This window comes from Pyrus communis, chromosome 1 (assembly GCF_963583255.1).
Source record: "Pyrus communis chromosome 1, drPyrComm1.1, whole genome shotgun sequence".
Lineage (NCBI taxonomy): Eukaryota > Viridiplantae > Streptophyta > Magnoliopsida > Rosales > Rosaceae > Pyrus > Pyrus communis.
The window spans coordinates 5280900-5307022 of record NC_084803.1 but is presented as its reverse complement, the minus strand read 5'-3'; the positions used below and the strand labels follow the sequence as shown (position 1 = coordinate 5307022).

The 26123-nt window shown below is 36.6% G+C and overlaps 4 protein-coding genes across 4 annotated transcripts; 2 read left to right on the top strand and 2 right to left on the bottom strand.

Annotated features, from left to right (window-relative positions):
• Positions 1 to 3896: 3896 nt before the first annotated feature.
• On the bottom strand, positions 3897 to 6380 carry LOC137729122 (gibberellin 20 oxidase 2-like). The gene is made up of 3 exons (XM_068467957.1): positions 5818 to 6380; positions 5268 to 5589; positions 3897 to 4172 (listed from the first exon to the last, which is right to left on the bottom strand). Exons 1-3 carry the CDS (start codon positions 6378 to 6380, stop codon positions 3897 to 3899), a joined length of 1161 nt encoding a protein of 386 aa, XP_068324058.1.
• Positions 6381 to 16029: 9649 nt separating this feature from the next.
• On the bottom strand, positions 16030 to 17526 carry LOC137724778 (uncharacterized). The gene has a single exon (XM_068463478.1). The coding sequence runs from the start codon at positions 17221 to 17223 to the stop codon at positions 16270 to 16272; it is 954 nt and encodes a 317-aa protein (XP_068319579.1). The 5' UTR covers positions 17224 to 17526; the 3' UTR covers positions 16030 to 16269.
• Positions 17527 to 20962: 3436 nt separating this feature from the next.
• On the top strand, positions 20963 to 21325 carry LOC137726960 (uncharacterized). Its single transcript, XM_068465943.1, has one exon. It carries the CDS (start codon positions 20963 to 20965, stop codon positions 21323 to 21325), a length of 363 nt encoding a protein of 120 aa, XP_068322044.1.
• Positions 21326 to 23139: 1814 nt separating this feature from the next.
• Positions 23140 to 24076, top strand: LOC137730772 (early nodulin-like protein 2). Its single transcript, XM_068469734.1, has 2 exons — positions 23140 to 23354; positions 23614 to 24076. The coding sequence occupies exons 1-2, from the start codon at positions 23180 to 23182 to the stop codon at positions 23871 to 23873; spliced, it is 435 nt and encodes a 144-aa protein (XP_068325835.1). The 5' UTR covers positions 23140 to 23179; the 3' UTR covers positions 23874 to 24076.
• The last annotated feature ends 2047 nt before the right edge of the window (positions 24077 to 26123 follow it).

Genomic DNA, 26123 nt, shown 5'->3' with positions numbered 1-26123 from the left:
GGCAAAACATATAAAGTTAAAGAAAACTAATGAAAATAATTTGAAAATTTTAAGTTTTAATCAAAATGATAAAAAGGCGTCGTAAATGAATAGTACCAGAAGTGACTTTTTAGAGTAAAAATATCATTTTCGTTAAAAATGAACAGTACCGGAAATGTTTCGTTAAAACTCCCATATAATTATGACCTTAGGCTTATAGAAATATTTGTGGGCGTTAAAGCACTCTCTTAAGTTTTTTCTTTAGGCACAACACCTCATTGGCAGAAAAATATGAAGTTTCTCCAAAGACTTGCCTAGTGCTTTAATAATACTTGTGGATAAAATTGGTGGCTCATCAGACAATTGTATATAGGGATCAATTAGTGATAGTAATTTAATTGTGAAGTTTGCCTATGTGTTAGATCTAAGTGCTAATATGAATACCAAGTGACGATGAAGCTTTATCTGAAAGTTGCATCTTCCTCCTAAAGTGCTCTCTTTTCCTTGTTTTGTGTTGCTAGACAAATTATTAACCAATGCTCAACGAGTTTGGCTACAGATTCTTCATAGCAGCAGATATGATGTTGCTTTTGTACCAATTATTCACGTCTTTGGAGAAGTTTTCCTGTTTCCTGATCAATTTTTACTGATGCATGTACTACTAATTGATTCCAAAATAATTTCTCTTCCAAAACATTAGTCTTGGATAATCTGGAATAGAGGCTTATTTTTTGTATCACTTGTTGGTTCTTGTTGCCCTGGCGAAACAAATTAAAGTATTTTTTAATAGGATTTTGCTCTTCATAATGATCCAAATCTGTTATTATTGCCTACTTGAAAGATTGGCTTCAAAGGAAGATGGTTTCCTCCATAACGCCCATTCGAACACATGTTTTTCTTTATTGGGAATCTCCTCCTGAGGGTTGGATAAAGCTTAATGTTATGGGCGTCACAGGGGGTGGCCAATTTCATCGATGCTGGTGGTGACCTCAGAAACTCGTCGAGGTAGTTTTATGGCTTTTGTTCTAATCTTGGTCGAGGTGAGATCTTATGTGCTTGTAGTACAATTGATTTCAAATGCAAAAGTGGATAATCACCTTCTAGGAAGTTTAGTACTGAATTGTTGTACCCTTATGCACCAAAGTTGATCTTGTGAAATTCGTAAGCTCTTCCTTCTTGTCGTCAGTTGCTAGTTATAGATATAAGTGAGGTCTTGTGGCCTCATAATATTATTATGTAATTTTTCCTTTTCTTTCGGGCTTATGCCCTGTTGTCAACCAACAAAATTTGAAACTTTTGAGTGCCTCCAAAAACAAGGTTAAATATATATCTTTGCACGGAAAATATATATTAACTACTTAATTACATATCTTCTCAGTTAAATACCAATTTTATCTTTTTGCTTTGCTCAAATATTTGACCAATTTGGTCCTTCTGTTTTACTCCGTTAACAATCTTTGTCCCTCCGGACTAAAAAAATAAAAAATAAAAAAATAAAAAAACAAGAAAGAAAAACAAAACTTGGTCCCTTCTTTCGAATGTGACGTTAATATAATCTGATGCACATGCTTCATCTAAAAGGTTAATCACTTCACCTGTGCAATCTGTGTAAATTTCTTTATCCAAAATTTCAGTATTTCAATTCAATCGAAAACTGCTGTAATAAGAGTCGGGATCAATCTAGAGAAATGTAGAACAAATCGATGACTTTAGGAAATTTCTGATTACACCTCTGCTGGGAAAATTCGATACCAAGGGTCCCAAATATTTGTCCAACCTGCTGGCAAACCTGCTAGACAGAAATGAAATCATGCACGTTGCTGCCCTTCTTTTAAAGAACCAAAATCGTAGCTGTTAGTGGCCTCTGAATTATTGACATTGCTTAAATATTGGCCCGATTGATCAGTCCATAATTTGCGTTTATTTGTACGTACTACTACTTGTTAGCTTATCCAATATTGCACCACTTCTAGAACCAAGTTGTTTTCAATGGGGAATATAATATTAGTCCACTTATAAGGGGATCAATACTTGTATAGCCATCGGTGGGGGCCGAGCTAGGATTTTCATCTTCATTGAAACACGGACTAACATGTATATTTTTGTATCGATCGGCAAACATAAACATAAACATAATTAAGGGGTCCAATTTATAAATGCATGCATTATGTATTTCCTACCAAGTACAAAACATGAGACGTTTTAATAACCATTTTTTGCTTGTAGTTTTTTGTTTTGACTTTTTGTTTATGAGATATGAGGAAAATATATAGAGGGGGAAGGGATGACGAAAGGTGATGGGAGATAGGAAAAGAAAGAAGAGTGAACAAAACAAAAACTATTTTTTTTAGTACAACAAAAGAAAAACTAATTGAAAGTGAAAACAATTTAAAACAATTTTTTGCTGTTGGTTTAGTTTTCATCTTTTTAGTTTTGCTTTTGTCTTTTTCGTAATATCATTCATCCACTCTTCTTCGACTCTCATTTTCCTTACCTTTTTCTTTATTACACTAAAACAAAAGTAAAAACTAAAAACGAAATAATTATTTAACGAGCTAAACACATTGAACTTGAATTGCGGTAAATTGTTATCTTCTCCAACAGAGCTTTATTAATTAACAAGATCATTCACACTTGGAGATGTTCCAGTTTTGTCTCGTTTTCTTTAATTTGCTTTTAAGACTTTCTTCGATATGATCATTTGGTAAAACAACCCCACCACCTACTTTTGGATCAATCATCTAAATTCTAAATATCTAAATAGGTTAACTCTCCATTAACTGAGATTTTGAGTTATTTCAGTTAAAAGAAAGCTAGATTCTATGTGGTTTATATTCACATTTTGACAACATAAACATATTTTTGTGTTGATCAACATATATATGGAAACATATAATATATAATCTGCCAATGCTTGCATTACTCGTTGGGAAAATAGTTGTTATAAACTACAAAAGTACAAGTTGAAGCATGATAGTTTTAACTTACTAAACACAAACATTTGAATACTTAAAACACGCGCATACAGATTTATAGACCTACCTCTGCAGTCCTTCTATCTCCTTTCGATCCCAACAAATGTGGTTGGTTGGTCTCTAGCTGAAGACCATCTGAGTTGAGACTAAAGGGAGTTTTGGTTGTCCGTAGCTTTGGCTCCTAACAAATTTATTTGTTTCCTCCTTGGGACGTCCATCTTGGTTGTCCTATATTGCAAAGGAAAAAAAAAAAAAAAAGCCTCGTGTCAGGGTTTTTATTTTTTCGTGAAGCTTTGCATGTCCCAGTAAAATGTACAAGTGGATTCCCTCGAAATCGTGAAAACATATTTAACTGACGAGTAACTTATGCATTCTCATTTTCATCTGTTACGCTCTCCTCTTTTATCTATCGGTTAAATTAAATAAATCAAAAGATAACTAAATGACATGTACGACGGTGTAGGTACATTCAAATAGAGACATGGAGGCAATCTTTTATCTCCTTTTGTGATTCTTGCTAGAGTTAGATTATATACGACCGTTTTGTCTTTGGAGATTTGCTGTCACCGTCAACGTCAGTGTGTAACTAAAGGGACTAACACTACATCTGATTCTTACCTAACCCGACTGTGATGAGTCAAACTATGAGATATTTACAAGGCAAAAACAGAGAGAAAGGAAAAGAAGAACTCCTGCATGCATATGGTAATACAATTAAAAATGAGCATTCATTGATAACTAAGATTATTAATATTTATTATTGAAACTAGCTAGCTACTTAACCAATAATTGGTTAAGTACCCTTACAACTCGATCAACTGTGTACACTGTTTAATATAAAAATATCACTCTCTTACATGAGCGCGCACCCTCTCATAGAACTAGAGAACCAGAGAACTTCAACTGTGTACTACTCCATTGCTAGCTAGCTAGAGATATATTTTAATTGGTGGAGTTGGATTCAGATAGGAACCAATTGGTGAAGTTTTGGAGGGTAGCTTCATCAGCCCTGTAATGGCATTGAGTGAATCGGAGCAAATCTGACCATGTGAAATCCGGGTATTTTCTTGTCTCTTGTTCTTTGCGCAGAAGATCCTCGGGGGGCTTCACAACCTTGTCATCCATTGGGCACAAAAAGAACGCCAACGATCTCCTCTCCTTGTGCCTGTTCACCGTTGCCCTATGCAAGCAACTCTTGTATTTCCCATTCGATAATGCCTATATACAAACATAATTAAAATATTGATTAATTAATTAATAAATTAGTAAACTATATAATTATTGGCCAACAGGATCCTCTCCAGATCCTTTTGGTGAGAATCTTAGGGATCCGTGAATATTGTCCGTTCATTGTACATCGTGCAATCAATTTTTATCAGGTACTGTTTTTATTTAATTTTAAACAAAAAATTTTAAAATGATTTCTGATCGCACGATGTACGATGAATGGACACGATTCACAGATCCCTTGAATCCTCACAAAGAGGATCCGGTGAGGATTTGGATTCAATTATTGGTAATCGCACTATTCAACTTTATGAGAACAAAATATGTAGTGCAAGTTGGCCCTTTACCACGGTGAAAATGTGTTAAATCCTTGTGTTACGGTCTGATTTTGAATCATGTCAGCTCCTAATTAATTTAACCAAATTTATCGTTTGACAAAAAAAAAAAAAAAAAATATATATATATATATATATATACATATATAGTATATCTGTGCATGCAGGGAACAATTTATACACAAACAATTACTTGATAATGTTAATTGATGGGGCATTGATTATTATTTTCATTGCATTCTTCAATACTCTCAACATATGCATCATGACACTACCTGTTCCCAGTGGCTTTGAGTACTCATTGCTTGTCTGCCATGCCATACATTGAGACTCATTAATTTGGTTTTTTTTTTTCTAGAATATACACATACAAAACCCTAATATTTGCACCAAAAATATGCATGTGTTTACGCGTGTGCAACAAAACCGCAGATTGTACAAATGCTAATGGGGGCCGGCCACTAGCCACTAGGATTCTTGTATTTTCTGTTAACACTAACCCAGCCCCCCTATCAATCCTTTACTATTCTTGTACGTCAAGAATTCCTAATATCCATAATCTGGAACATTGATGGAAAGACACCTTGTTTTTTTCTTTTTGTTGGAGTGGCCACAGTTTTTTTTCCTAAAATTGATTAATCTATGAAACCATAGTGGTGCCACGTACAAACTTGGTGGGGAAACCAATATTACTCAAGCATAATTACTATCCTAAATATTCCTTATCAATTATAAGGGCATGTATGCGTACCGAGAAGGTATCACCAATGTTGATGACTAGGGCACCTTGAATCGGTCGAACCGAATGCCACTTCTTGTTGACAAACACATCAAGCCCTCCAACTTGGTCTTGATTGAGTATGGTCAAGGATGTTGGATCACAATGAGGTCCGGTTCCGAGAGAAAGACTTGGCTCTTGGCAAGTCGGGTAGAAGTTGCACCTCATGATTGAGTGAGCATCTTCAAAGAATTCTCTGTAATGCATCCGATCCACTCCCAAGCTGATTGCAAGCAGTTCCATTATTGAAAGAGCCAAAACATTCATTGATTCACAGTACTTTTGATAGACCAGCCTATATAAAACAAATTAGGAAGCAAATTAAGAGTAGTGTTTATAATATTTTGTGTACTTTTAAATTAACTTGTGTTTAATTTGTTTGCAAACACTAAATTAAACACGTCCAGCTTGTTTATAAAAATACTATTTAGAAAATGCTGCCCACACGTGTAAGAAAAACAAACGTAATTAGTGTGAGTCATGTAGCACTACTGATCATGTACCATTTATAAATAAGACTTACCCTGTTTGTTCAAAATCTTCGCCTAGTTTGGACTTGAAGAAATCCGCCACAACTGTGTCGGTGCCATTCGCTTGGAAACCAAAAGACAAAGTTTCCTTCCATGGCAAATTGGTTGAGAATCGATCAGCATGAGACCCAGAATAACCCCAAGGGCTACCAGGTACCCTTTTCACCTTTGCTTTCTCTTCGACGGGGAGCTTGAAGAAATGATCCATGTGATCATCAGCGAGTTTGAGGAGATTTGGATCAACGCCGTGGTTGGTCACTTGGAAAAAACCATGGCTCAAGCAAGATGCCCTAATGAGCTTGGCAGCATGCTCGGTTGCCACAGCATCACCCTTGAAGAAACCCTCAAGATCCACCAATGGTTCATTGAGCTCCTCAAGAGCAGCAACCAAGTGTCGTTCAGGCCAAATGAAACCAGTGGGGACATGGGATTGTTTTTGCAAATATGATGAGTCAATGAAAGGAGCAATACCTCCCTTTTGGATATGGCCATTGGTTTCCTGATGGTTTTCGAGCTTTGATGGAGAGGACAAGAGAACTGAGGCACTCGAATCCATAGTTTGGTATTGTAGGACACGGACAATTTTCTTTTTCGGCTAAGGAGACACGAACAATTGTGAGAATAGGCCAAGATAGGTTCCAATTTATATAGAATTCATAAGAGGAGTGTTCCAAAGGGTGGGGAAAGAAACTTGGGGTCTGGTATTTGGACAGCCAACGTTCGTGTGTATACACGATTATATTTGGAAATTGATTTCAAAGGAAATATTTGGCTGAATGAACGATCTGTATTTCGTTGCCAAAACACTGAATCTTATCAGTAATTTTTTTTGGTACGTAACGAGCGTATTTGGAAGATTGATTTTAAAGAAAATATAGAGGTTGGATCCTTTTCCATAAATAAAATGAACACAATAATGAGTTGGGTGTACATTGAACACAATAATGAATTTGATTAAAACATCGTATGGTAAATTTCTCTTACCAAAACACAAGAAATCGTTTACTAATTTTCTATGGCGGATCTAGGAAAAATAATTCGAAAGGCCACATGTAAAAATTCACGAACATTTCTTACACATAAAATAATCTTAAAATTTATCAACTAGTTGGAGAGCATGTATGAACAGCAACTCCAACCTTTAAAGGGGCAGCACCCAAGTCATCTATGGAGATTCACCAAAGTTCAAAGGGTCGGCTGACCCCCTTGCTCCTTAATGGGTCCGCCCTTACTAATTTTGTATTTTATTTTATAAATACAATGTACTTCACATTAATTAGATAAGAAATAATGAAATATAGAAGTAAACACGATAGACAACCGCCACTAAAACTCATGTATTTGGGAAGTAAACCAAATTGAGAAGTAAATACGATAGACAATGAACACAGTAATGAGTTGGGTGTATTGTATGTGGCATGTACATTGAACACAGTAAGAGTTGGTTAAAACATCTTAATACAAATATATTTGTTTGGGTTTATCCTTTGTATACCTACATGTAGGGTAAATTTCTCTTACCAAAACACACGAAATCATTTAGGGCTCGTTTGTAAGTGCTTTCTAAATGACTAAAACCACTTTTGGTTAAATTGATTTTGGTTTCCAAGGGCACTTTAAGTATTTTTTGGAAGAAGCACTTGGTTCTATTTGCAGAAAACACTTCGAGTGTTTTTCCAGGACTCACTTGAATTTTTACTAAGAATTTGTTTCAAAAATATTTTCACCACAAACGCTTTCAGTCATTTAAAAGCACTTCCAAACGAGCTCTAATTTTGTTACAAAATACAATGTATTTTATCTATATCTAAACTACATATTAATGAAACCCTCTTTGTCAACTAAAAGAGGGTGAAGAGACATTTTTGTCTTCTATCACAACAAAAAATTTAAGGACAATAACGTAATTTCACAAAACAAAATTTTGTTTTTTTTTGTTTAAGCCTCACCTACAAGTGATTCTATCATCTCTAATTTTTTAAAAAATAAAAAATAAACCTCTCTCCCTCTCTTCCCACCCTCACGTTTTGTCTCTCTCTTCCTCTTTCCTTCCATTTTAAAATAAAAATGAAAAATTTCACACACATTTTATGTATGGGCATATACTAGTATAGTAAATATAAAGGGAGAAGGCAAAAATGGTGAAACGTTCATAATTCCAAAATTGCCCATTTCCCATTAAATTTTCAAATAAAGTAAATAATTTACAAAAAAAGAACCCCATGGATTAGTTAGTGTCACATCCTGACCCGGGGCGGATCACTTCCCGGGCCTGCTCCACCACCGTAGCACGATATTGTCCGCTTTGGGCTTACCATTCCCTCACGGTTTTGTTTTTGGGAACTCACGAGCAACTTCCCAGTGGGTCACCCATCATGGGATTGCTCTAGCCCCATTCTCGCTTAACTTCGGAGTTCCTACGGAACCCGAAGCTAGTGAGCTCCCAAAAGGCCTCGTGCTAGGTAGGGATGGGAATATACATTTAAGGATCACTCCCCTGGGCGATGTGGGATGTTACAGTTAGTAACTAACTTTATTATTTTCTAAAATATATTATTATTTTGTTTTTCTATTTTTTCAAATAAAAAATAAAAAAGTCAACGTGTGTGGCAAGAGATTAGTTTTATATAAACTAGTATATGCCCACACACAAAATGTATGTGAAATTTTTCATTTTTGTTCTTAAAATTGAAGGATAGAGGCAGAGAGACATAACGTGTGTAACATCCCACATCGCCCAGGGGAGTGATCCTTAAATGTATATTCACATCCCTACCTAGCACGAGGCATTTTGGGAGCTCACTGGCTTCGGGTTCCGTGGGAACTCCGAAGTTAAGCGAGTAGCGTGCGAGAGCAATCCCATGATGGGTGACCCACTGGGAAGTTCTTGTGTGAGTTCCCAGAAACAAAACCATGAGGGTGTGCTTGGGGCCCAAAGCGGACAATATCGTGCTACGGTGGAGTCGGGCCGGGGAAGTGGTCCCGCCCAAGCCGGGATGTGACAACGTGGATGGGTGACCCACTGGGAAGTTCTTGTGTGAGTTCCCAGAAACAAAACCGTGAGGGTGTGCTTGGGGCCCAAAGTGGACAATATCGTGCTACGGTGGAGTCGGGCCGGGGAAGTGGTCCCGCCCAAGCCGGGATGTGACAACGTGGAGGAGAGATAGAGGGAGGTTTATTTTTTATTTAAAAAAAAATTAAAGATGATAGAATCACCTATAGGCGAGGTTTAAACCAAAAAAAGTAAAATTTTATGTTGCAAAATTACGTTACTGTCCTTAACTTTTTTGTTGTGATAAAAGATAAAAATGTCTTTTCACCCCTTTTTTATTGATAAAGAAGATTTCATTAATATGTAATTTAGATACAATATATTTGAAATAACTACATATAGTTCACATTAATTAGATAAGAAATAACAAAATTGAAGTAAACACAATGGACACCGCCACTAAAACTCATGTGCTTGGTTCCCCTCATCATTAGGGGCATTTTAGGCAACCGAAAATAGAAATTGGGTGAAATTAAATTTAATTAATGAATTTGCTTAGTTAGTGTTAGAGAAGAATACTTGTGGTTTTTAAATAAAGAAAATTGAATTTTAAAGGGTAAGTCACATTTTCAAACTGAAATTCACACACCCGTTGAATAATTTAAGGTTGAAAACGTTACATCGTCCGTATGACTAACCCTAAACTGCATCAAGAATCCATGGTTAGGTAGCTTAATTAGCCTTTATTTTCCTCAAAATTTTTCATTAGAAAATAGCAAATGCTAAACAAAGGGTTAATTATACTAACATTCTCTGAGGTTTATTGAGTTTTCACAAAATCCCTAACTCTTGAGACATTACACTAACATCCCTTGGGTTTTAATTCCCTTGTCATCTAACCCCTTGAGTAAAAAATTTGCTTGTAAATTACTTAACGACCCGCTTATTAATTACTTGAAACTAATAAAGAAAAGCTTTATAATTATATATAAACAAATTATAAAACATTAAAAATTAAGAAAAGGACAATACGGCAATGATCGCAACATCAACCCGAGGGTTTTTGCATTGTAATTTAATTCTACTATTGATTCCTTGGGGCCTTCCAAGACGATGAAGCTCTGAGTTGTCGCTCTAATTTTTCATTTGAGTGGATACAAAGAATCCAAATTCAATCTCAAATTCAATTTACTAAAACCTACACATAAACCGTATAGGCTGGTTGGACACAACGACACCGGTGAAAACCAAATTAACGAGCTTGGCGAGATAAACAACTATGTCGTCCTTACCTCTAACGTTTTGATTTCTAAATTTTTTTTTGTTTTTTAATATATAATGTTTTAATTTCATATCTTTTTTTTCTATATATTTATAAAGATTTTCTTATTCAACAAAAAATTGAGCTTTTCTTTACTTGTAAGGGTAAATTAGTAAATTTATAACTAAATTTTTTTTTACTCAATGGATTATTATATGAAGGGGAATTAAAATCTGAGAAGGTATTAATTTAATGACTCAAACATGAGTGAATTATGTGAAAAATTAATAAATCTCAAGAAATGTTAATGTAATTGACTTGCTAAACAGAAGATGAAGTTCTTCCAGCCGACAGGGATATCTTGTTTTTATTTAATCCTTTTGATTTGTAGCAATATATATCAAAACGGTGTCACGTGAACTCGACATTCTTGTTTTTCTCAAGGACACAATATCTCTCATATCTATGGCCTACCTGTCCTTCCTTTGTTTAGTTTTTTTTTTTTGGCTGAAAGCCTGAAACAGTGTCAAAATTTAGGGTTGATGGAATTTTTGAGACAATTATGGAGGGATTCGAACGGATCAATCCAACGTCAACAATTGAAGATGGAAATTTTGATGTGTTTGGACTTTGATTGATAGCATAGATAAACTCAGAGTCAATCTCACTTTGTAGCATCTTATGAGTTGTTAAATTTATGCATTAAAAACAAATTCAGTCGCACGTCATTTTAATTCTGTTGGAAGAAATAGAGTCTAATTGTTATATTAAATCACATAGAAAATTAAGAAACAATTCATGCAATTATATATCAAAGTAATGCATGCATATGGGTAACTAATGTTAAATGAACATGAGATAATGGATTAAAAAAACTGGAAACACGGTCAAGGAAAGTGTTAGACCTTGTGTTATTAAGACAATTTTATGCCCCACTATGGTACTCATGGTTGATCGACACTTGTCTCCCAAGATACAACGATCACATCCATGTAATAGTAGCACTCCAGATCACAAGGCTCATATTGTGTTGAAAACTCTCTCATATGGACTTCGTGAGACTCTCTAATATTTAGTGCACTATATGTATGAATATATGTATGATTAAAAGTTGTTTTATGTTTATAAGAGGCTTCCCTATTTATAGAATTTGAGATACATCTTTGGAAAATATGTGACTATTTATGAAGAATAAAAAGTTACAACTCTTCATTTGAATAGGCACATCTTTCTACCAAAACACTCTGCTTCTAATTTTCATTCAATTAATAAATTTAATATAATAATAATAATAATAAATTTTCCAACAGATTCGTCTCTCAAAACAAAACCAAGGTGCAAAACAGTCCGTGAAGGAACTTCCTCTCAATTTTCCATGTCCAATCCAATGCCCAAAATGAAACTCAGAAAAAGAAAGGCCCATGAACATATTGATAGCCTTTTCTTTCAGTTATTTTTTCCCAACATCTTGATTACAAGGGATATTTTAGACTAAGGCAAATTTTATTTGAACTCACATAATTTTTTTTCTATATTCAACTTAAATTGTAAATGAAAATTATCTTTTTTACCCTATTGCATAATTACCATCAAGTATAAAATGAAATTAACATTAAAACTAAAATTTATCAATAAATGCACTCCTAATAATCAAACCCTACCATACCAAATCACCATTTTTACAAAACACTATCAATACTGACAATAAACATAGACAAAAACACTGAAAAGAACCTTCAAATGGTGGTCCATAAGGGATCTAAACTATTGAGATGGTCGAAAGCCGAGCTGATCGATTTCACAAGCCATGCAGATTTGATGTCCCAAAACCAGGCCACTACATAATATACTGGGAGATCAAAGGATAAGTTGACGAGAGAGTTCTGGGTGAATGTTGTAGAGAAATGGATGAATCAAATTTGGATCATGGCTATGTGGTCTCCAGGAGAAGCAATTCGATCTGGCCTCTTGAGCTTCGAATTGTGAAGAAGGGAACTTTCAAGAAAATTTTGGAACAGTTCAAGTGAAAAACTGATCGGTTTTTCAAATTATTAACATTCAATAAGCCAATAATATATAGAACATTTTGATATGTACCCAAATTCAAGCTAGTTAGCTATAAGGGGATTTTTTTTTTTTTTTTTTTTGTTAGATCCAATTTAATTTGAGATTTTATTTTATAAATGGGTGTAAAAATAATTGTATGCTTTGAATTGGGTTTGGAAGGGTAGTTTAGGTGATAAATTTGGGTTTAAAGAGATATTAATTCTTTAATTGCAAATAATATGGGTGTAGAAAGATGTTACATGGATTCAAATAAAATTTCCCTTGGGCTAATCTACACTATAGAAAAGGAAAGGATTTGAACCACCTGACACAATATGTTAAAGAGGAAGATTTTAATTGTCAGGACAATCTATGTGACAACCCGTTCCAAATTTTACGTTTTTATTTTATTTTAAAAGCATGAATTTACGAAATTGCCCTAGAGGCAAGGACTTTGACTTCCGTTGACCATCGACTTGAGAGATGTGAGACTTATTCTTTTAGCATATCCTCGTAGTACTCATTGGTACGAACGTATAGGCGAAAGCCGTTTGCGAGTCCAGATTATAACGGTATAGTTACGAACGTTCGAAATTGGTTATTCAAGGTTTAGTGTTTATTTAAATTAAATCCCCACTTTGTGGGGGAAGCCCAATCAGAAATGGAGGGAGGAAAGAAAAAAAAAAAAAAAAGGAAGTGGTTCCCATCCACCCGCACCCACCGCGGGTCCATTTTCCAAGGCCGATTTCGGCCAACTCCGGTGGAGTTTTTCGATGCCACCACCACCATCTTGAAGCTCTCATTCCCCTCTACAAAATCCACCCAAGAACCACCTTGATTAACCATGGTATGGGGCGGTTTGAGGCCACGAAAGTTGACGAAAATCAATGGTGCTCCAGCCACCCTTTTCGATTTTCCGGCAAATCGGCAAAGCGATGGCCGATGCCACCACTTGGGATTTGTAACCCATCATCCCAGGAGCAAAACCCAACCAACCTTGACCCCTTTGGACCACTGTAGACGACGAATCGACGTCGGGAAGTTTTAGGCACCCGCCGGCTTTGTGAGCAAAATTGACCATCTTCCGTCCACTTTTGGACTTCGTGGCAGGTATGAAAGTTTCTCCACTCACTGAGATCTTCATTTCTGTGAAGTTTGAGAATTTTTGGAAATAGTTGGATTTTCCGGCGAGTCGGGGCGGCCGATCGCCATCCGCGGCGGCGCGTGCGGTGGCGCGTGGCCAGTGGGCCGCCAATGCTATTTTTAGGCTATTTCAAATGTCTTGAATTCAGTTTTGTCATTTGAATGACGTAGGTTGATAGTTGGAACCTAAATTCGTTACGATACGTTACTTGATAAAAATGTGAATCGATGATCCGACCGTTGGATCGTCACCAAAATTGGATACATTATAATACGTAATATTTAAAGATCATAGGAATTTATGGATTGGGAATCCGACTTACGGATCTTCCTGAATTGGATTTGTAAGTTAGTAAAATAAATGTTCACGGCCACTTGTTTTAGGCAATTGGCGGAGATCTGACCGTTGAATCGTAATGAAATTTTAATATGTTATTCTAGAAACATATTGTGGATCGTTGGGAGTTGCGGATTGGAAATCTGACATGCGGATCTTCCGGGTCAAGTTATACAGGGTTGTAAACCCTACCGTCGATCTTTGATCGACGGTTGACTTGTGGTCAATGGGTCTCAAACTATTTTAGAATGTCGTTGAGGTTGTGTTTTATGTGAATTACGTATTCTTCGGATAAGAGTTCTGAGATGTGATTTGATAATTGGTCACAGGGACTAATCATTCAAGACGCCTCGATGTGTGCGCTAGAGAATAATAGCGTGGACTCCAGGTGAGTGGATCTTTTCCTTTTTATCGTACATATTGTTGAGAGTTCTATCGACACTTTTAAATTGATTAGGTATATCACCTTCGTATAATTATTGTGAATGCTTGAAGTACCTATATGAACTACGAATGGCTTGATCCCTGTCTAGGGTACGTAGGCAGTCTAACGAGACGTTAGATGTAGCCATAAAATATTTGAGACAAAAGCCTTGCTTGGGAAATTGAGTAATGCGAAGGAAATTGGTAAAGGCAAGTTTTAGTTTTATGAATTAGTTTGTCAAATTAGTGTTAATTGGGTTGTCATGGATAATTATCCCTGAAAATAAGTAGTTTGGGAGTATGACGTTATTGATTGTACACTTCTCACTGTATTGTTTATAATTGAAAATGCTACGACATGGTTGAGTATTAGATTGCATCATGGTATATCCATAAGTATATTACTTGCATATAATTATTGGGAATGTTTTCAAGTGCAAAGGTGAACTCAGGACACCCAGGTAAGTTCATGTGAGTTTATGGTATTAGTTGAATCGATTGAGTTATAGCATGACTACAGTTATGTGTTAGGCAACTTCGATATTGTCGTACTGGTTGCCATGAGTTCCACATGTTATATTGAGATGCATTGAGAGCTCATAAACCTGCACCCCGGTGTTAGTGCTCCCGCCCGTGGCCAGGGCACAGTCCTTCACGTGATGTTCACCTCCCGCACCTTACGCTCACCTTGGATTCAAGGTAGGTGCACAGTCCTGTCGTACATACCACTTTAGGTGGTTCCGACTCGTAGGTGACCCGCGATTATTCGCCTAGTCTTCACGTGATCGTAGCACTGGAGCGTATTTATTTACACCCAGTCTTGTCGTACAGACCACTTTAGGTGGTTCCGACTCGTGTGCATGTATACTTATTGAGTTATTGGCTAGCCAGGATTGATGAGATATGGATAAGTCGTACAGGTCATTATAGGTGACTCCGACTTATATGCTAGCCATGATTGATGAGATATGGATAAGTCGTACAGGTCACTATAGGTGACTCCGACTTATATGCTAGCCAGGATTGATGAAATATGGATAAGTCGTACAGGTCACTATAGGTGACTCCGACTTATATGCTAGTCATGATTGATGAGATATGGATAAGTTGTACATGTCATTTTAGATGACTCTGACTGATATATCACTTTGTATTGATTTAGTTCATTTGGCCTACTTATTAATGTATGGTGGAGTTGATGGCAAACCGTGGTTTTGGTCATTTCTAAGTATGGTTTGGATATATGTATATATGTTGTACTGTCTTATGGAAAACGATACGGGTTTTACATTTAGGGGCATTACTTTTAGAGAGGTAATAACTTTGGGAAGCTTGGTTTTATTGCTTACTCACACCTTCTGTTTGGTGCCCTCCAGGTTTTAGCTGCTGAGTTTGTATCGACAAGAATCTGTGGCGAATCTTAGTATTGATGGATATTTCTGAGGGTATGATTCTTACCCACACTATTGTACCTTACTTATGCTCTGACATCGCGTGTGAAATGGGTTCGCTCCCACTCGTAGCGCACTCTGGTACTTAGACACTTTTAGATTCAAATTTATTCACTTTTTATACACTATCACATTTTATGGCTTCGTCACCTTCCAAGTGTCGACCAGCACAGCTCGATTCAGGGTCCAAGTGGACTTTCTGGGTCGGGGTGTGTCAATCTACCACTTGCATTTTTTTTCAACATTAAAAAGAAAATACAACCAAACTAAAAAGTTTGATGATATTTCTCCCTATCTAACATATTGAATAGCATAGCCACGTAGTACTACTATCTAGTGATATTTTGTTTCACTTGTAAGTGGAAGATTTTATGTTTTACTAGTTCGCTACCAAATTATTATGGTTGGCCCAAATCATTCACCTTAGTGTAAGTGTATTGTTGCACTGAAAAACAATATAACTAATATTATGATTATATATTCACTTTTAAGTGAATTCATTCAATTTTCTCCAAAAAAAAAAAAAGCATCAATTATATTCCTCGTATTACCTTTAAAACAAATGTTTAAATAAGGATACAAATTTTTTATGAAAGCTACTAATAAAATTAAATAAAAACCCAAACCAAATAAATATATAGAAGAGAATTAATTAGTTGGATGATCCAGTAGATCATTTCCACATTGCCAAACCATAAAATGAATAAATTCACAACCTTTCAAATATACGCATGACCACACACACACACACACGCACACACACACACACGCGCACGCACACAAAATATTAATCTACAAGAAAATAAAACAATCAAGAGAAATTAAAGGGTTGTCAATGTCCTCAGCAGGAAGAGAGTCCATATAGTCAGCCAGTGCTTCTCCAGCTGCAACCTCATCGATTTTAGAGGTGATCCTGTGAATTCTCATCTCTGTTTCTCTGCTGTTCAAACATGGCCGGAGTCGCCGGCTCGAATTGTTGTAATTCGCGTTGGGGTTGTGTGGCTCGATACAAGTCTTGGATGTGGATTTAGTTGCGGCCTCACGCTGGTCCGTCGCGCAACAATATGAGCCTGCAGGCCTAACATTCAATGCACCGTTAGGTCTCAAATGACTTAATTCTTTTGGTGGGATTGGCATGTTGAACCTTCTACTTGGGGAGGGTGACCTCAAAGTTATACTTGGATGTGAATATGCAGAGATCATAGGCCTCTCTGGCTCTTTTCGGAAGCTCTTTTGCCTTCCTAGAGAAGTTGGCGAGCTTGATCTCACTCTCTTCCGTGGCGTAACTGACACATTTGCCCTTTTAGGGTTCGGCAGCGGCTTCTTGTTCACTACAGTGGCAGAAACAGGCTTTTGCGGCAATGCCGATGGGGAAAATCTCGAAAAGCTTGCATCTTTGATCGAGTTAATGCGAATGACATGCGGGTTCTCCTTGTAACACGACCACAAGAACTCGTTGGAGAAAGACCGATCAATTTTCGAGCTGGAGGCTGAAGAAGCACTTGACAAGGCTGAGCTCAAGGAGGAAGCGCTTGTGTAGGAAGTGCTTGTGGTGCAAGGGAAGGAGGAGGCAGAGGAAGTGGAGTTGGAAGGGGATTGAGGACAAGGTGAGATTTTGTTGGAAGCAGAAATTGGAGGGATGGTGATCCTAGGAGGAGGCTGTGAAATTATCAACTTGTCTTGGACATTGTTGAATTCTTGCAGGAAGTGTTTTTTGGGTGTGCATTTGCTAATGCAGGAACCCATTTGCTGGATTTTGAATTAATGCAGGAACATAATGGTAAGTGATTACACAATTTATATGGTTGGTAGTAGCTTTTTTTATTTAATTTGTGGGAAGTGATGGAAAAAGTGGGTGTGTGAATGTGGCTTTTGCTTTTTCTTCTTTTGCTTTTCGGATATTTGAATTTTGTTGCCGGGTATGAATTCCGTTGAGCAACGGCTAGGTTGACAGGGATGATGATATCAAATGGTGGTGGCTACTTTCATCACATGCCTCTTCAGCTTCTAGAATACACATTGCAGCCAACTTTTTTGTAAGATTTTTTTTACGTGCGAATATTGCACGATGATTGAAATTGTTTATTTTCTAGTTTATCCTTTAAATGTCAATTCTGTAAAAAAATTCAACCAAATCAAAATTTGTTTAATTGTTCGATTAATGCTTTGAAAATTAATGTTTAACTAAATAACACTGTTAGATAACTAAACGATTTCTGATCTAATCGATTTTTGTCAAACTTGATTGTTAAAGATACTATAGAAAATAAATAGTTTGGATGCAACATTATAGGATAAGAAAAAGAACTAAGAAAATAGCAAAAATGTTAAATAAAAATATTACCAGCATGCCTCCGCAAAGAATATCTTATACGGCATCCAATTAACTTCTTGTTACACTTTGGGCATGGCAAAATAGTCCACCGTCGAATTGGTCGGCCCACTTAAACCCAATTTTTATTCGGGGCTTAAGCTTTACCCAAGCCTATTTGCACTTTTAGGTACATTTGAGGTCCACTATGTAGGCAGTGCCTCTATTGCTTCACTGTTACTTCAATTAGGGTAGTAAATCCACTCGATACAATTCCAAGTTATATTTTAAATTGAATTAAATTCTAGATTGACAAGTAATCCTTTATGAATGTATATTTCTCTTAATATAATGTTCACTAAGCCACGCCGGTCTCAAATTTAAACTCTTTCTTAAAACGAGTTCAGCCGAGTAAACAACCATAAGCTCAAGTTTCGTCTAGAAACAAGCCAAACCAAGCTAAGCTCGAGTTTGAAAATTTTATTCAAGCCAAGTTGAGACAAGCTCTAATGCCTTGTATTCTACGTAGGTCGGCTCATTTACACCCTCAACCTTCAATGGTTATCCATTTAGGCAAATTTCATTTTTCGCAAATCACACCATCGTTACTTGATAATCAACTATTCAACCGCATTCAACTACAATTTATGATTTAGTTGGATTTCTCTTCCCGGTGCGGGAAGAAATTCTAAATTTGAATGCTCCGTACACTTGAATAAAATTCGCAAAAAATTGAACACAGTCAAGAAAATTGTCATTAGCAAGCAATTAACCGACTTGATTGTCCAAAAGAACAAACTCCATTTGCAAGTTGCAACTGATCATGGAGTCAGAATTCCCATAAGAAACAACTCATCGTGAACAATACTAACATTAACTAGTATCATCACCGAACAAGATTTGGCAAATAGATCCATACAACTTGCAACCCTAATTACACTTCCCCCCACCGAACGGGGGATTTCCTGTGGTTATTTCACAACTAGTTAGGCTTCATAAAAATATACATATAAACGTATGGGTACACATCGTACTTAACTTCATGGCGACGAGTATGTAGATCAAATGGTTACGGGCGATTAACCAAGTCGGCCAAAATCTGCTTGATTACGGCTCCTCTAGGTGGCACTGGTGCTCTACCCCCACCGCCGTTTGGCGGGGCCTGGCCGGGTCTACCTCCGCCGTTGGGATCGCTCATCTTCACTCTTTCTGCTTGGCCTTGGATTAAATTAGCCAATCCCAGTGGGAGATGAACCAACAAACACAACACAAGAATTTTTGTAAGGTGCTATTTATCCCCGGGCCAGCTGTTTAAGCTTCAACATTATTCATCCATTTCTTGTCATGTTGTGATCATTAGGTTAAATTATGAAGTGGGCATCCCCATAGTCTTACTGTGGATTACTCATCAGCCCCACACAAAATTCCACCTGCACAAATTCAAGAATCCGATTACCACGTTTTATTACGATTTAACAATATTTTTTCCTCAATTTTGCAAGTGGAAGATTTTGATAAACTATCATAAATGGTAAGTTCGATATTAACTTAGTATGATGCACAACTAAAGTTTTGATCAAGCTAATTACTTGAAAATAGGGTAACTTAATCCGTGTATAAAACCAGTTTTAAACTGGTTATCTGGACAATGCGATGTGATTCGTTCAATCATTTAGGATTGGCTCAAAATAATAGCATGGTCCTGCACACCGTGGAACTCAATCATAGGCAGTGGCGTCACCATGCTTACGTCAGCACTATTCCGAGGCCTGACAATCTTATCCATACACTTGCACATGGCATCTAGAAGGGCGGTTTAACTGAGAAGCCAAGGATTAAGATAAGAAATGCTCAGGATATTTTCTTCTTTTTTTTTTCTTTTTTTTTTTTTTAACGAGACATTTTTTTAGAAATATGGCCCTTTATAGCTTTTCTATTACCTCACATTTTTGCTACATCGATTTATAATGTTGGTATAGAAATTGACATTAAATTGTAAAATAACAAAAAGTTCCACTTTGAAAAAGTCTCTTTAACATTTCTCATGAGATATAATATTGTTGGAGTTTATCTTGTATTAACTTTTTAAGATATTTGTTGATATGCATGGTTCAATTTTATTAAGATAATTTTTTTATGGAGACGTGTAGATTGGAGATTCACTAACAATTGTCCTGTTTATTAACGAGCGATATTCCACATTAAATTTATTTAAACTACAAAATAACATCAATTCGAACTTTAATATCGATGAAGTAACTTGTTGCAGGGTCAACCCTTTATTCTCACAAAGGGCCCAAGCCCAAAGAAACCTTTGCGTAAGTAACAAAAATCAAAAGTAGTAAAACAATTGAAGCCCAATTACAAGCCCAATTTTGTCAGGCTCAATCCCCATCCCATATTACATGTTCATGAATCATGTGTGACTCAGAGAATTGGCGGTGGTATTTGTTAGCACGATTTCTTCACACGGTGACAGAAAAGGAACTGACATAGCTCGATGACGTTTTTCCGAAAAGTGCTTCTCTTGGAAAGTGATTATACGCTTCCAAGATTCCAACTGTTCCAGTTACTTTTTACTTTGCTTTTGTCCTTTACTCGCCCTTGGGTTCCTCCAATTTTAAATGTAACTTAAGTGAATGATTGTATTACGAGCTAGTGAAATTTTTTTTTTTTACTTATACGTAAAAGATTTTAAGTTTAAATTTCAAAGTTATTCCACCATCTCATTCAAGACAGTCGCATCGAACTTTCCTTCACCTCTAGAGAACTTGCGTAGGGCATTTAGACGAGGTCATATATGAGAATCTCATAAATATATAATCTTGGGTATTACTGTTACATTGATTTCTTTCACTAGCTACGAAAATTTACTTGTCCCAAAAGGGGTAAAAGCCGTAAAATAAAAAATCAATTGATGAGAATAAACTCTAGATCTGGCCTTTTCTTCCGAACATGTGAATAAATCCCTAAAGCCTAAATCCAAGAATCAAGTTCCAAAAAGCAAATCATGCATTGCTCACAATAGGCCACAAAAACCCTAAGGCCTAAACCCTATTCTGATTTCTTGAGCAACTCACAAAAAAGCTTTAAACTTTTGCAGCATTTGGACAGCATTTCAAGGCACAAGGAGCAGAAAACCCAGCATTTCCCTCTTCCGGGTCAGCCCAAAAAATGTCAAGGCCATTTGATCAGACCCAGCAATCTCCACCAGACTTTGTGTTGCAGCAAAACACCAACACTTCTCACTCACCCCATGGCTCCGTTGGAGCAGTTGTTGGTGTTCTTATTGTGGTGCTACTTTTGGGTCTGGTTGCTGCTGTGATTGGAAGGGTCTGCTCTGGAAGGAGTATTTTGGGGTACGGACATTACGATTTGGGGAGCTGGGCAGAAGCGAAATGTGCATCCTGCCTTGATGGAAGAATCAACACTCAGATTCCAAGGCCTAATGTGTCTGCTACTTCATCTGCAACTGCAAACCCAGCACAAACCCAGCAAGAATCTGAGCTTCAACCTCCACAAACTGCAAATGTTTGATTTCTGGCTATTGGGTTTTGGATTTGGTATTGGTACCTACCCAACAAGTTTCCTATTTTTTTTTTTTTTTTTTTTTTTATTCTTTATTTTCCATCTTCATCTGTTCTCTGTTGCTGGGTACATTATTAGAGCAGGGAAGCCATACATTCTGTGATGTTGGTGTCAATGATTTTGGAAGGATGAAATGAATTTGGGAGACTTCTTTGAATTTTTGAATTGCCTCTCTAACTTAGTTGTAGTTGAAAAGAAAAACGAGTTAAGATATACTTTACCAATCAAGATTCAAGCATTTTTGCAACAAATACTACAACGTATCAAACTGTGATTTGTCTGTAACGTATAGATTCAAGTTTTTTCCTTAAGCAATTGCCATATTTTTCATTTGATCGATCACCGGAGCCACATGATCTTTACGATCACATTAAACCATTCAACAGAAAAAGTAATTACAAGGGAAAAGTAGTCAATGTGGTCTACTGAGCACAATAACTTCAGCAGCTGGTAGAAATTGGTGACTGAATTGGGGAAATAGGTGGAAAAGGCTAAAATTCAAAAATCCACATGCTATAACAAGCTTAACAAGGCCTAGAACGCATCGTTTTCAACCCAGAAAAGGGAATAATTTTGTTGATTCTGCAAGCATATAACTCATCCAAGTCACATTCAAGAATACTTGGGGTCCACACTTGCTTTAATGCCCTTAGCTGGCGGTAGTTTACAACTTCCAGATGAGTAATGTTGAATCTCCAGATTTTTAGTTGTGTTCAATTTGATTTTTGCTTTCGATTGGGCTGCAGGCAAAAGTACGTTAAAACAGTAAGCCGAACCAGTTCTACAGGATTTGCCACGTATCTTCAAAGAAATTACTGTTTCTGTTTCCAGTTATATACACGGTCGATATTATACTTTAAACTAATCTAAACAGCGAGGAAGAGGATTGAAGTAATGTGCATAGGGTGGAGCAAATCCGCAATAAACAATTCCCGTTATTTGTATATTTGTAGGGTAAGAATACGTCAATCACAAGTAGGCTTTTAAGAAAACTGTTCAGACCCAGAAAAGGGTGCACTTTTTAGCAAGCCCAATTGTCATTCATCATAGGGTTTCCAGAGAACAGCTTTTCTACCCTGTGCATTGCCCCCTGCACATGGCTGCGTATTGCGCGTATCAACTCATCACATCCACCGGTTTTTAATCTATAAAAAATGGAGGGCTGAGGTTTGTTGTAATTGGGGCATGCGCGCAGTACATATGTGCAGGAGAGTAAAAATCTTCCAGAGAAATGTTCAAAACTTATTATTCCTTCCCTTCATCCAAATTTTCTCATTAACCAAACAGACACCTTGATCATATTAAGATTGTAAAAATTCCCAAGTTTCCACATGCCGTTGTTTGACCGTTTAATTCTCGTCTGTAAACGAACCCACACCTACCCTCCGTTGCCTTAGCTGACCTCTTAAACTGTTAATGCGCCACTAATCATAGCCATTGCATGACATTCTTGTACTTAATGGATGATTACCAAATTTACGATGACCAGAATCACTTGTCAACCAATCATTTTTACTCTTTTACCCCTGCAGTCTTCTGGTCATGCTGTCACACAATCAACTAACGAGTAAAGTTATGATGTAATCTGAAAGTTGGCAATTCAGTAATTACCAAATGAGAAAATAGGGTTTTGAAATTCAGCTTCTGGAATCTGAAAATGTGAAAAATGTTGAAACCAAAGAGACAGGCAAATCTAATCACTTTCGATTTCCTATATAAACCCCATAACCCTCTCACGTTTTCTCATCGCCTTCTCACACAATCAAGTTTCTATATTTTTGTAAGGACATTACTAGAGGAGCAATGGCTTTGAGTTCTAATGCGCAAGGGTTCATCCTCCTCCTAGCTGCTGCCTCTCTCTTGGCAGTGACTGAGGCCAGAACCGTGGTTGTTGGTGGGTCTGAAGGCTGGCGTTTCGGCTACAACTACACTGACTGGGCGCTCCAAAACAGCCCCTTTTACATAAATGACCAACTAGGTTAGTATCATTTAACATCAAAATTCTATGTGCATGACATCCCTTCTTGAATTTTAATAGACATGCTTTTATATTGTACGATAACATGTGTATGTGACTACGATATCAACGCATTATCAATGACAACATCGGCAGTTAGTTCTTTAATAAAAAATGGACATACAGATGTCCATTATTCCGTAGATCGATTATTCCATGCATGCATACGTCAACTATTTACGTGTGTGTAGTGTATAAGTTCTTGGTTTAACTTTTGCAGTTTTCAAGTACGATCCACCGAGTGAGGCGAACTCCGGCTACAGCGTATACCAACTGCCGAACCTATGGAGCTACATAACTTGCGACTTTAGCAACGCCAAGCTGCTGGCGAGTCAGATGCAGGGAGGTGGCGACGGCTTCAAGGTGGAGCTGACTCAGTGGAGTCCTTATTACTTTGCCAGTGGTGAAAAAGATGGCAAGAACTGCAAGGATGGGCTGATGAAGCTGTTTGCCATCCCACTGCCACGTTGGAATAATTAATCGCAGAGTTTGAAAACACACAAATAAAAAGGTCCGGGAAGAAGAGACGGTGTACAAAAATACACACGCACGCACACCAGATTGATTATGTACTTCGATTATTCTGGAGGGTTTCGAGTCAAATAATAATTTTCCCATGATACTTGTAGGGAGAATCGTGTCTGAATAATTTGTACTTGTTTCTTGATTTTCATAGAGTCATATACACAATAAAGATGATTTTGTCAGTTTAAATCTGAACCATTAATTAGGTTGATTCTTATCCGAATGATTAATCTGAACCATTTATCATAATTAATTCTTATCTGAATGGTTAATTCATATTCATACAAGTTAAATTTGTACTAAAACATGAAAGCCTTAGGTAGGGATTTAGCACCTAGTATCCGGTCTACATTTCGTTTGCACTGTGATCCGTTACCTCATATAATATGGTTCCTACTCAAATATACTAATGTTCAAGCCTGACTTGCTGCGCCAAACTAGATTTGGTTTGTTTCTATCATGAGTTAAGTTTCGACGAGCCAATGACAAGCCATACCTGGTACTAAATCGAACTAGAACCAATTTATAGCAGTAACTGCAACCGACACTCTCTCTCGTATGCATTGTGACGGGCTACTTCACACTGTAGTTTATATCCAAGAATATCTGTCTCCTACAAAAAATTGGCCATGGCCTATGGGCCTTTAACAGTCCAGAAACTATGACCAATAATGTCTATTACTTGCATGACTCACATCACATCCATAAAAAACTTTTCTACGATGTTGGCATGAGCATTTAAAACGTGCAGACCATGCATGCGTGAATCGATCACACAAATCCAAAAGTGCTTCTGTAGAAGCAGAAGTGGGGAACACAAAGTGACAGTTTTGCTTCCAACCGCGCCAAAACAAGGTGCCGCTATTCGACCATACGTATGCTTTGTTAGCTTTTCCTCCAGTGGAAGAAAAGATGGTGAAAAAGTCCTCGCGTACTTAGTTTTCAAATATATATTACAAGTCGGCGGTGGGTTTAAATTGTTTTCAAAGACTTTGAATCTGTTTTTATTCGGAAATATGAAACATATTTTGCTTGATTCTAAATAGTAAATACCTAAACTCTTGAAGAAAACCTTTGGCTTTCAAGTCATTTGTATTGATTTAACGGTTGACAAGTTGTGGAGCTGATCTTAGCCGTCAAAACTTACTATCAATTTGTATCATATCTCTAATACAGGTGGGACCTACTTATATATATATATATATATATATATATATAAAAGTCTCATCTCTATTAGAAAGATAATACGAATACATAGTAAGAATAACATATTTTTTTTCAGATGTTGGCCTTCTTTCCTTTCGAGGGTACACTAGCTTTAGGGCTTACTAGGGGTGTGTCCATAGTAGGAGGCGAGACTTTATACTCGTCGTCTGAAAAACCTAGTTTACCTAAGGTTTTCTTGCTAACTTGGAATGCTTGCCTAATTAGATAACTGATTCAACCAATTTTCCCCACTCATGTATGATTGAAGATAATGGACACAAATTTATGTAAATATCTTACCCAATTTCTTTCTTAATTAGGTGTAACAAATAATATGCTTATTATTCCATGATGTGTAAGTTAACTAATTTTCCATCAATATTGAAGTACTCTGAAGTTGGTCAACAATAGCGTTGACCAGTTTATTAATCTTATTTAGATTAAATAAATTAAGTCGTTAGCGTTTGTTGGTATTCGATAATAAATTAAATAATACATTCTTATCCCAAATGTTGTTCAGTGTTTCAATGGATGTACACAACATGCTATATGCTGCTAATTATATTCTCTCACCAGCTGGAATTTCATTAGCTAAAAGCGTTATACTATATTATACTAAATTAGTTACGGAAAATCTGCCATACCGACATAAACGACATGGTTAATTCAACCGTGTACACGATATTTTTAAATCGTACGTATTTTTATGATAGATAATCTCAAATTTCAAAAAAAATAATTGGCATATGAACATGTATGACATGCAAATTTGTCTGAACGATTTGATGAACAAAGTTTCCGACTTCTTAAAAAAAAATCAAATTACAACAAAATGTCCATCAAGCATCTAAAATTTTCTAAATCCCAAAACTAGTTGGTATCGCGATAATTTGAAGATTCCATCACATTAGAAAAAAAAAACTGATGCGCATAAACAAGCACATCCGTCAAATTAACGTTCTAATAAATATGACGAAACAAAATATCGTGAAATCTACT

Coding starts and splice junctions, on each gene's coding strand:
- LOC137726960 (XM_068465943.1), top strand. CDS start 20,963: ATGTCAAGGCCATTTGATCAGACCCAGCAATCTCCACCAGACTTTGTG.
- LOC137730772 (XM_068469734.1), top strand. CDS start 23,180: ATGGCTTTGAGTTCTAATGCGCAAGGGTTCATCCTCCTCCTAGCTGCT. Junction 23,355..23,613: donor TTACATAAATGACCAACTAG/GTTAGTATCATT, acceptor TAACTTTTGCAG/TTTTCAAGTACGATCCACCG.
- LOC137724778 (XM_068463478.1), bottom strand. CDS start 17,223: ATGGGTTCCTGCATTAGCAAATGCACACCCAAAAAACACTTCCTGCAA.
- LOC137729122 (XM_068467957.1), bottom strand. CDS start 6,380: ATGGATTCGAGTGCCTCAGTTCTCTTGTCCTCTCCATCAAAGCTCGAA. Junction 5,590..5,817: donor GAAGATTTTGAACAAACAGG/GTAAGTCTTATT, acceptor TGTTTTATATAG/GCTGGTCTATCAAAAGTACT. Junction 4,173..5,267: donor ACATTGGTGATACCTTCTCG/GTACGCATACAT, acceptor GTTTGTATATAG/GCATTATCGAATGGGAAATA.